Genomic DNA, 12,078 nt, shown 5'->3' on the forward strand with positions numbered 1-12,078 from the left:
GTGTCACTTAGAGAACCCCAACATCTCTTTTTTTGACGAATTAATTCTCTCGTTTCCTTTAATTAAAGACATTTTTCCTCAATAAATAATCATCTTTTTTAGGAAAAGTCTTTAAACGCCACATAAAATGAAAACAGTTATTTGTTGCTAAATTAATTCAAAACTAATCTCTCTGCCATAAACGTTTTGAACATCCTTTGTAGGGCCATAAAAGCCGTGAAACTGGATCAGATGCTGTTAGAATGCTCGGTTGTCCCATCGAGTACTTGACAGGTATTTAATAGACTATCTGCCCATAATGTGGTCCCACCTGGGTGTATCTTGTTTTCCTTTAATTAACCGGAGCGGGTGATAACCGCGATCTCATCTTTCTTCAGATGTATATGTTGATATTTTTCGATGAAATTTACCGCCCGATGTTGGAAAATCCCATTATTAACGAGATCTATATATACATGTGTAGTATCCCAATATATGGTTATTTGACTTTTTATTACTCTATACATACTAATATATCTCTAATATTGTCATTCAAACAAAAAAATGTATTTCAATAAAGTTTTACAAAAGAAAACTACGCTCTCTAAGGAGATGAATAGGGACTATCAAACGACAGCAGTGCCGCGATATAGAAATGTGCGATCGTTTTCACCAGCTGTGACAGAGAGAGGAACTCATAAAAAAGCTGCACTTGTTATTTTCAAGCTCATATACTTTCTGTTCTATTTATTTTCTTTCTTTTTTTTAATGATAATTGAGCGCAGAATTCCATAAAAGCCGTGAAACTCGCCGTAACTTTCTCCGCCACATGGAAATCCTACAGTAACACGTGTTGTTAAATACCAGTACAACCAACTATTCCAATCAACAATGTAATGTTTCACGGCCGATTTCTTTATTTGCATATTTTGGCGTTTTCATTCAATTAATGCACAAATGCTTAATCAATAAAATGATTACAAACAATATAAAATCTAATTTTGCAGTTAATTAATTGGGCGTTTAAGTTACGATGTGAAAGCCTTAATTTGAATTTAATCCACGTTTGAAATCTGCGTGGTGTAATTCATATACATCTAGAAAAACTCCATTAAAATGGATAGGAAATTTACCACCATAAAAAAAGAAATTTCTTTATGTTTTATCTGATAATGAATGTCACTGATATAATCAAACGGTAAGATACTAAGGTTTCCCATTAGAGGATCGATTTCAATGAGAAAGCACGTTTTGTTTTTTCCGATAAATTTAATGATTAATTATAAGTATTTATGTCGCCCTCGTGTACTAAGCCCTCTGAATAAATAATAAATTTATGAGATGGATAACTGATAGTCTTCGATATTCGTATCAATTAAATTGAAGCGTAATATGATTTAATTTGTCATCGAATGCTGCCTTATTAGACCATATAATGAAACATTTGTGTGGGGTTATTGGCAGTCAGTTTTCGAAGCTACTCGCGTGTAATGAAGCGAGTTAATTAATGAATACTTGCATTCTCTAGAGCAGCTTAATATTTGAATAATTTGGACATTATCAGAATTTCCCGTTATTGGTGTGGTATTGTTTGAGTATTGAAATATCCATGTGAATTAAATAATTTCTCACGCTGTGCGGAGATCGCTGGAGATATGGTAAAATAATATATTATAATGTTTTGGTTTCTAAATATGACGGGCAAATTCTTCCCTTGACATGCAAAGTCATTATATGAACATGCACGATAGCTGGCTCAATGGGGAAATTACAAAGCAATTTAAATTAAAAGGGAAAAATTACCTAAATGAGATACTTTGCGACTGACATGCAACCTTTTGTCAAAATAAGCAGCTCTCATTTACCACCTAGTGAGGTGTTAGACTGTCATTATTACCAAATCACCCGATCTAACTCGTTGTTCGTAAATGGGGGAGTCCATGAAAAATTTCATTACATAATTTGTGTCGTGTTTAGAACTTCAGAGTGTTTCGTGAAATGAGATTCTTTAATTATTCAAAAATCACAATTGTTGTAATACGTAATATTTTTGTCTGAAGCGAGAAGAGTGGATGGTTATTTGTTTCTTTTATCAGTCAACCGTTGAACAGATGCTAAACTACATGCACCGGTACAACACGCATGCTCGTGTATCTAATGTCTGTAAATTGGTAATTTGCTCTGGGATTGCTTACCACAATTTACGTCTGCCTCGTTTTGATACCTTTTCCAAGGTTTACTTTTTTCATGATGTGGTTTCTGATTATACATGATATCATCAATATTGTTCAATTATATATATATATATATATATTATATTATATTATATATATATTAAAATACGATTAGGGGAAGAATACTTTTTCTATACCATTTAGATCATTCTTTAGTACAACTGACTACTTAACCTTTAACCTTTGTTAATTTTGAATCCGTTCCTTCATTAGATCGCGGTAATTGGAGTTCACGTCGCATTAATACGTCCAGCTTAGCGGGCTGGTTTCATGCAGTTTAAAAATGTCCAATAAAAAATCACGTAGTTTATTTTAGAGAATAGTTTTATCTAATTTAGTTGGTTTTTCCCCTTTGTATTTTCCAAATGAGGTACGTATCGTCCCCAAAATTTTAAAATATTTTGGTGACGGTCATTGAGACACGAAATAAAACACAGATACTATATGAATTTAAGAGGATTATGTAGAATTTAAAATATCTTACGTAGCACGAGTATTGTAAGTAACTCGTAATTAAAGTTATTAAAGTGTCACAAGGAAAGAAATAATGAAGAATTCACTATAATAAGAAGTTAGATCCGCTCATAACGTTGAGAATGCGAGCGGATCTATCATCTAATTGCGGAAGTAAACCACTTATCGTTTGAATAACAAATAAATATCCTTCAAATATTATTCTTTTAAACATTTCATGAATAAATTCAAAGAGGTATCAAAATGTCATTTTTTATTATTTTTCATGAAAACAGATGATTAAACTCGTAAATTTTTAAGATACATACACAGAAATACATCAAGTATATCTAAACGACATCGAAAGCATAGCAAAAGTCTATCAGAACCACTTTGCAGATTGCTAATAGCAAATTGTATAAACATTATTGTTTTATACTGCATCCAAAAGTAAATAATGTATAAATGAAACTGCAACACATATGTAAATATTTTCATGCTGTTAACGGAATATCGCAACAACTGCACCAACAAATCGTCATCAGTAATGTGAGAGTGATGTCATAGAGCAACCACACATCGTCATCAGTAATGTGAGAGTGATGTCATAGAGCAACCACACATCGTCATCATTTAATGTGAGAGTGATGTCATAGAGCAACCACACATCGTCATCAGTAATGTGAGAGTGATGTCATAGAGCAACCACACATCGTCATCATTTAATGTGAGAGTGATGTCATAGAGCAACCACAAATCGTCATCAGTAATGTGAGAATGATGTCATAGAGCAACCACACATCGTCATCATTTAATGTGAGAGTGATGTCATAGAGCAACCACACTTCGTCATCATTTAATGTGAGATTGATGTGATGCAAATCTTTATTTGTTAGAGTTGAACTCCAATACAACTTTACATTTTCAATAATCGCCATATTTACATTCTAGTGATGTTGCAGCATTCGGTAATCACAGTTAATGCATTCAATAATCGCAAAGTTTATACTCTACTGATATCTAAAGCATTCATTAGCATTACAAAGTTAACACTATAGTGTTATTTACAGCGTTCATTGAGTACAAAGTTAACATTCTAGTGATATTTATAGCATTCATGTAGTTAATACAAAAGACACACACAAATCCAGTTGAATATTGTTGTCTTTGATGTTTTCATTGGTTCACAACAACGCTGTGTGCCTATACTTCAACCTCGCTTTCATCCGACGAAGAGTCAAACCGGTGTGTCTCACTTTTTCCTACCAACCGATTCGTTTTTACCTGATCCTCAGTTTTCGAGAGAGAATTAGTCATGTCTTCCTCAGCTTTTACACGCTTATACTTCGTTCGTCTGTTCTGAAACCATACTTTTACCTAAAATGAAAATGAGATATTTATCAATGATGATACTTTTCGCCAAAGTTTCAGGATTTTAAGTTATGTTCGTGACCGTGTAGGGTGTTATCACATTAATGTTTTGTGGAGAAAGAAGAAAGACATCATTATCATTATTACACAATCAATCTTATGTTAACCATATTTCAGAATTAAACCACGTTTAAAGCAAATTTCAACATCTCATATAGGCCCTATATATACAGGATCTGAAATGATGTAATTTAGTGTGGAAACTATTTCAATTCTTGTTTAGACTAAGTTGTAAAATGTCTGTACAATCCATTTATATTTTCAGAAATCTGAATTTAATACGTAACTTGGCTCTATCTTAACTCCGATCTGGGGGTATCGGTGTTAATGCCCTTCTCTTGTGAAGTGAACTTAGCTCTGGGTGACAGTCATTACGAGGCCATGTTAAAAACAAAACTCCCTAATTTGGCAAATCTACTTGACCTTTAAGATCTTTCAGCTTATCTTGAGTAAACTTTTATTGTTTAAGAAACACTAAACGTGAAACACCCCACACAAGATGTCGGAGAATTATATTAATACAATCCATTAGCATTGTCCGTTTACGCCTCATTTCTTCCAATCAAATGCCGAGATGAAATATACTGCGGTGCCGTGTTCATTGACAGAACGCGGGCGATAGTGATCAGAAATGACAAGTACTGCATTGTCGGGACGTGCTATGTATTCCGGTATGTTACACAGGAACAAGCACACAAAATATGTTTTTGCATTTATATTCATAAAAACTTGAAGATTCTTTACAATTGATGTTGTAATAGATGTTGATAGACATCAGACGGGACCTATGTACCTGTATCAAGGATAACAAAACAAAGACGAAAATGACGGCTGTTCTTTCTCCCTCTGTCGAGATAGAAAACGCATAATTTTGTACATCAATGTTTGTAACCTATACCAAAGATTACTGAATGGTTTTACCTCAGTAAGTCATAGAACAAATCTTTAAGCTTAATAGATTTCCTAGATATAACTTTTTTGTTACAATCGAGAAAACTAGGTACAAAAGAGTTTATTAACATTTACCAACCTTCAAATGATAAAAAAAAAAAAAAAGAAGCTTTATCGTGGCAACATAGATGAAATTTACAGGAAGTGACATGAAAAATATATTCCGTGTTATTTTTTGCAATATTCATGATATACTTGTGACTTTACTGATGTAGTGACTGGTACGGGTATTTTATAATATTTTGTCACTGGTACGGGTATTTTATAATATTTTGTGACTGGTACAGGTATTTTATTATATTTTGTCACTGGTACGGGTATTTTATAATATTTTGTGACTGGTACGGATATTTTAATATATTTTGTCACTGGTACGGGTATTTTATTATATTTTGTCACTGGTACGGGTATTTTATAATATTTTGTGACTGGTACGGGTATTTTATTATATTTTGTCACTGGTACGGGTATTTTATTATATTTTGTCATTGGTATAGGTATTTTATTATAGTTTGTCATTGGTACGGGTATTTCATTATATTTTGTCATTGGTACGGGTATTTCATTATATTTTGTCACTGGTACGGGTATTTTATTATATTTTGTCATTGGTATAGGTATTTTATTATAGTTTGTCATTGGTACGGGTATTTCATTATATTTTGTCATTGGTACGGGTATTTCGTTATATATACTAGTACAAGTATTTTATTATATTTTGTTTAAATTAATACGAATAATGTGTATTCATTACGGCAGATAATCACAACCACTAGTTAAGTATTTAGTGCGAACAAAAATAGTTTTCTTTTAAACTCATCACCAATTAACTATCGGTATATTTTATAATGTGTGAAATATAAAATTTGTAATTGAATACATGAAATAAATCTGTAAATAGTACTGTATATATATTTGCCAATTAGAGGTTCACACACACATAGATATGATGTTATATATATATATATATATATATATATATATATATATATATATATTAAAACACGCATATAGTGAAAGGCAAAAGAAATTCGTTATATTTATTAAGTTCATAACACCAGTATGTTTCAAGACTTCGCGTGGTGTCCTTATCGCTGTATTCGTGTTTTACTGTATATATATATATATATATATATATATATATATAGAGAGAGAGAGAGAGAGAGAGAGAGAGAGAGAGAGAGAGAGATATTTGTGTTTATACATTTTCATAATTTGATATCCATAATGCTGTGAATAAAAGTTAATGTGACTTTTCAACAAATCAATGTGGGTTTTTTTATCGTTCAAATACATAGTTTTGTGTCTTGGAGATGATAGAAATACGAATTTTCTAGACCACAATCCATCAATATTATGTTGTTTTTTCAATTCGTTAACATTTTGTAGAATAACATAGCAGCGGAACAATATCCACCTGGAAGAATTCGCGGTACATTTGTATATACATGTACATGTACATAAATGTTTTTGATTTTGTTGCTATACCTGTGTTTCACTAAGGCCCAGTTTGAGAGCAAGTTCTTTTCTTTCCTGACCCACGACGTAATGGTTCTTCTCGAAAGCGTGTTCCAGTTGCAGGAGTTGTGTCGGCGAGAAAGCAGTTCGAACTCGTTTGGATTTCCTCAGATTTGGTAACAAAAAGGACGGATCTAGACAAAAAGAGATTTGTATTTTGAAGATGTGTGTTCATAAGATAGCATAGAGAATAGAACATAGTGATATATATTTACCCCCTCACAAAGGCCATTAAAATATATGATATTTCATAACAGTCATGTTACTAGTCTCTTTTGTTTTTGCGTATTTATATTTTTTAAATATTTTTATTTTTGCTCCTATCCTTTCAATTCTCATATAGGAATAAAAATGCTGAAATATGTTGTATAATATATAAAAAAAACTATCAACATGAACATATATGGTTTTTTAAAATCTTGCTCTCATTATTATCGATATAATCCCTGAAAAGCAATATTCATTGAGATTTTCTTTTAATTTTTCATCGACCAATTCACTAATTGGAGACTTAATTTCAGAATGACACATCCTGCGATTCACTCTGAAGGAAAAGTAAATAACATTAGGAATGCCTGTCGCTTTGAGATCCTTTAAACTGTGTAATTATCAATAGTTCGGCGAGATTTGAGGTCAAGTGAAAGGTAGCCTTACCGTGATTCCACAATTTAGATGAGTAAACTGTAATTTCTAATTCATGAATATTAGATCGAATAATTCAAACGGGTTTACTAATCTTTGTGCAGATAATGTGCATTGAAAATTCATACGCCCTCTGCCTTAATTCACTCAAAGTCTGACATTATTGTACATTCAAAGTATATTCTTTTCTAAAGAAAAAATTATGCATTCAAAATCTAAAATTATTACTCATAAATGTGGAAAATGGTGTCACAGTAAATGAGAAAGAAATGAATTTATATGCATGATTTTGATATATATTCTTTAGAGAACGTCTGGTATGTATATTTGTGAATCAATCCGAGAAATAAGATAATTTCTTACCCATATACCGCGTGAGGGTTCCATGGTGAGGATGGCGATATTGCCATGACAAATGATCCTGATATCGATGCGGCACCACGAAACCTAAATGGGACTGTCTGAAATGTTCCTTCTCTCTTTGAAAAAGTATTTCTTTGTGATGTTCAGAAATAAAACTAAACCCGTTAGTACGTCCGGGAATGTAATCATTTTCATTTGTAAAATTTTTGTCTGAAACATACAAGCATTCCTCATTTACTGGTTTGAAGGTTGGATCTTTAATACTCTCGTTGCGAATTCTATGATAGTCGTTCACAATTTTGTCTATCCCGTGTAGCTGTCTGTTACGATCAGTTCCTCCGATCTTTCCATTTTCGTTGGAGCCGATTTTCTTGCCCGTGATACCAAGAAGTGAATCTATAGAAAACTGGCTAGATTTTTGAGAAATTAACATCCTTCCCCGTTTCTCGTCCGAAGTAACACTTCATAAAAATTCCAGTTATTACACCAAAAGCAATACTATGACATTAGTTCTATCATTTTAGGACACATATTCCTTGTAAAAGCACAATAACGCTCTCATACATCAAAAGTAACAGGAAATCGAAACTATTGGTGGAGAATACCAAGCACAAATTGACGGGTATTAATTATTAAACTTTGTCAAGCCCTCTGCTTCGGGTCAGCGACGAATGACAAAATTCCTTTGCCCTATCGTCTCGTGTGGTTAAGTTGATTTGACTAAACGGCAGGATATTAATAGTTAAAATATCTCCTCCTTCAGCAGTTAATATAAAAGTATAGAAAAAATTCAAAAGTCGACCATTGTAAGAGACCCAGGTTATTAATTCTATCCAGACACGCATGCTTTTGACATTTTCATTTAATTTTAATTGCTTGATAATTTATTGGGAAAATTATGCTTTTAAAGACCTGACATTAAAAGAATACAAATAACCTCAATGCATTCATTCTCTTCATAATAGCTTTTACAGGGTAATCTCACAGACCATATATTATAGCTTAATGTGTAATCGTATACGTAGAGGATACCTAATGTTGCCCACAATTTTTATACTCCAGTATACACCGACAAGTACCTGGTAAACGAATCTGGTGATAAATTTCGCATGAATGAAATTTAAACACCATTCTGCACATATCACGTACTAATTCGTACCAATTAACGGATAATTTCTTTGTAAAATATTTGTATGTTCTCATTTTAACTACATCAGTGAAGTAGATTTTAACGATAAGATTACAGGGTAGAACAGGTAGACTCCAGCCGACGGTACAACGATTACATGAAACAGGGACGAGAAAACAATAGACGTAATTTTTACACTCATTAATGGGAATTTTAAACTTATAAAATATGAATTGTGACGTTTTATATTGTTGAAAACTAGATACTAGTATCGGATTATAACTAGAACTTTAATAAATATAAATGTGTTACCATAAAGACATGTCGATATCAAATGTCCGTAATGAATGATGAGTCTTTTTTGCCAAAAAAAAAGTAATATATCAATCTCCATATGAAAAGGTGAAGGTAACGAAGTGATCTATTTCATAACTCCAACAAAGAATACCAAATTAACAGTGGGGTAAACACGGACCCCTGGACATACCAGAAGTGGGATCAGATCTCTAGAATTAGGAGTATATATATATATATATATATATATATATATATATTTATTCTTTTTCTGCTACATGTACTCCAGCTTCTATAAAAGAAAAGAAGATTCATCAAAATAGAGGTGAGCCTAAATATTAGAGAAAGGTAAGTAATGTTGACCATATGAACTTTAATATAGCAAAATGGTGAAATTAATGTTAAACACCGCAAATGACATTTAATAATGAAAGATTACGTGAATGGTCAAATGATTTTCAAGGAAAGGGCACAGATGTCGGTCATTGTCATTTTGTTTTGTTCATAAAGCTCATTAATTTGACAACGAAATAAGATATCAATTTAAAAACATCATAAATCAGATCGAAGTTGTAAATGAATTTGGTAATGATATTTTCACAAACTATTTACAGTAAATAATATAACGGATCAAAATGTGTATTTAAGATTTTGACGAAAACATATTTACTGATGCTGTTAAAATGACACCAGTTTCAGTTTCAGTTTACTTTATTCACTCACACCATATTATGGTACATGAGGTACAATATATACAATATTTACAAATAGAATATATTATATGCAAGCCTTAAAGGAAAATTTTTCTATCATATTAAAAGTTCATAATATGTTTTCCTATCAAAATGATGTTTACGTCCACCTTCTCTTAAACAAATTATAAAACATGGGCCAGTACTTAACAAATCATAATTTGGTGGCAACTAAAACTAGTAATGGATTTTTCGTAGTCTGCTCTGTTGAAGATATCACTGGATATATGATAAAATCATGTCTAATATTAGATTTTTTTTTTTAATTATAATTTTTTAATTTTTTTTTTTTTTTTTTTTTTTTTTTTTTTTTTTACAGTTTATAGAATTTTTTTAGGTGGATACTTACGAGTTTTAGTAACATACATTCTGTTGTAAGTTATAAAACAGAATAGTGTAAACTTATACTTGTACATCTATATTTCTATTCGTCAAAGTAAATTTCCAATTTACCTCAATTTTGATTCAGAGAGGTGAATAAATCGGAACACTTCTATATACTACGAATTCATCATACACGTCAGTGGTTCAAATTCTTTCTATTACTGCCCTACCATGAAGGTCAACACTAAATGTTAAAATTGCAGCTCAACCCTTATTGACGTATTTTCTGACTGGAAATCATGCATAGAATTTTTAAGAATTCACTAGAAATTATTCTTTTTTACTTTCCGTCAGTTGCAAAAACTTGGACATATTTTTCAGACTGGATATTTCAAAAGTCTTGCGAGAGGTTACTCGGTACTATTTGGTTTGCAAGACATTTACGTTGTGGCAAATGACTTTCCACTTCTACCTAGATTGTAGAAATTGCAATACTTATTATGTGCAACAGAACCAAAACCAAAATCAATTTCAAAAACTTTTCAGATTATCTGGACATACATGTACGAATTATATTGGTATACTAATATACAGTATGGAAATATTCTCCATTTTGTATTGCTTATAGGGATTATGAGATTGATCGCTGTTCATTATCTTCATCTTTATAGGGATTATGAGATTGATCGCTGTTCGTTATCTTCACCTTTCATTCAGATGCTGTATAGATAAACCACACCAGTTCTGTAATTCTTTGTGGTGTATCTATGGTTACTGCACACTTGTTTACAAACGAAGACTTTGTTTACCTCGATATCATTTGTCCCTTTTAATTCACAAATAAGTTCTGGTTCCATTCTTTTTTCTTGCAGAGTGTTTTGGTAAATTGGGACTTATGTTGTTTATCAATATGGTCACGAACCTAATGTTTCACATTAGACCGTGAACGTGATGTCTGAGTCTTTTATATGTAGTGAGAGGTAACTGTTAATGTTTTGTGTGTAATATAACTAATAAAGTCGCATTGTTTTTTAGCAGGTCAAATTTCTCTTGTAAGGATCTACAGAATGTGTACATGTATTTATTTTGTTCTATGCTCTATTTTATTTAACCATGCTTACAAATTCTGCAAAATAAACGTTGGATACTTTCCAGAAAATGTGGTTTTTTATGTTTTGTTCACAATAGTTTGGCCCAAACTGACGTAGGAGCGCAGAATTAACTACATTATTTTATTTCTGTAAACAATTTGGACAAGTTTGGGGTTGAAAAAGAAACCTCCTTATCCAGATTAATTTGAGGGACTCTGTAAATGTTCTACATGGACCATCCTACAACCAACAAGTACTACATCCAATATACTGTAACTGCTTTTCTAGAAATGTTGTCTTCATGCAAATTTAAACCAAAGTTTCTTCAATTTGCTTTATGCTAGTTTTTGACAGTTCATTAACTTTATTAATTATGTTGGTTTTAGAAGTACATTTTGACGATGCAAAAAACCTGTAATATTTGATTTAGGGATGTTTGTGATCTTGTACATTGAAAAAACAAAGTTGGGAAATTGATTAATAAAAAAAAAAAGATGAATAAAATGAAAATGTCTGTCTCACTCGCTCCAGTTTCCTTTTTCTTTTTCTTTTTCTCGCATTGATATTTTCCTAATTTTGATTTTGTATTCCTTCAGAATATTTAATGCTATTCCAACATGTGAGGATATGTTTATGATAGGTAAATAAGAAATCATCGTTATAAAAATAGTGAAATAAAAAAATTACAAAACAAATAATAACGATAGCAACGAAAAAACAAACACTCAAAAAAAAAAAAAAAAAAAAAAAATAGCAACCAAACAATAATGGGAAAAAAGCAATGTTTACATTAATGGTCAATATCCCCCAAAAGCACTAAAAAACAATATTTTTTCATTTTCTCCCTAACGAAATGATTTTAATTTTTTTAAAAGGAAAATCAATAAGACATGTTCGGAGTATAAATACATTTTTTT

General features: G+C 31.6%; 1 protein-coding gene across 1 annotated transcript; it reads right to left on the bottom strand.

Moving 5' to 3' along the window:
* Positions 1-2,925: 2,925 nt before the first annotated feature.
* On the bottom strand, positions 2,926-8,259 carry LOC125658743 (homeobox protein EMX2-like). The gene is made up of 3 exons (XM_048890131.2): positions 7,572-8,259; positions 6,537-6,700; positions 2,926-4,043 (listed from the first exon to the last, which is right to left on the bottom strand). The coding sequence occupies exons 1-3, from the start codon at positions 8,002-8,004 to the stop codon at positions 3,870-3,872; spliced, it is 771 nt and encodes a 256-aa protein (XP_048746088.2). The 5' UTR covers positions 8,005-8,259; the 3' UTR covers positions 2,926-3,869.
* Between the last annotated feature and the right edge of the window lie 3,819 nt (positions 8,260-12,078).

The sequence above is a fragment of the Ostrea edulis genome, chromosome 9, assembly GCF_947568905.1.
Source record: "Ostrea edulis chromosome 9, xbOstEdul1.1, whole genome shotgun sequence".
NCBI lineage: Eukaryota > Metazoa > Mollusca > Bivalvia > Ostreida > Ostreidae > Ostrea > Ostrea edulis.

What these genes read in the sequence shown, in the direction of transcription:
- LOC125658743 (XM_048890131.2), bottom strand. Translation starts at nt 8,004, where the DNA reads ATGTTAATTTCTCAAAAATCTAGCCAGTTTTCTATAGATTCACTTCTT. An exon ending in AACCCTCACGCGGTATATGG is followed by an intron (nt 6,701 to 7,571) that starts GTAAGAAATTAT and finishes CTTTTTGTCTAG; the next exon opens with ATCCGTCCTTTTTGTTACCA. An exon ending in TGGGCCTTAGTGAAACACAG is followed by an intron (nt 4,044 to 6,536) that starts GTATAGCAACAA and finishes TTTTCATTTTAG; the next exon opens with GTAAAAGTATGGTTTCAGAA.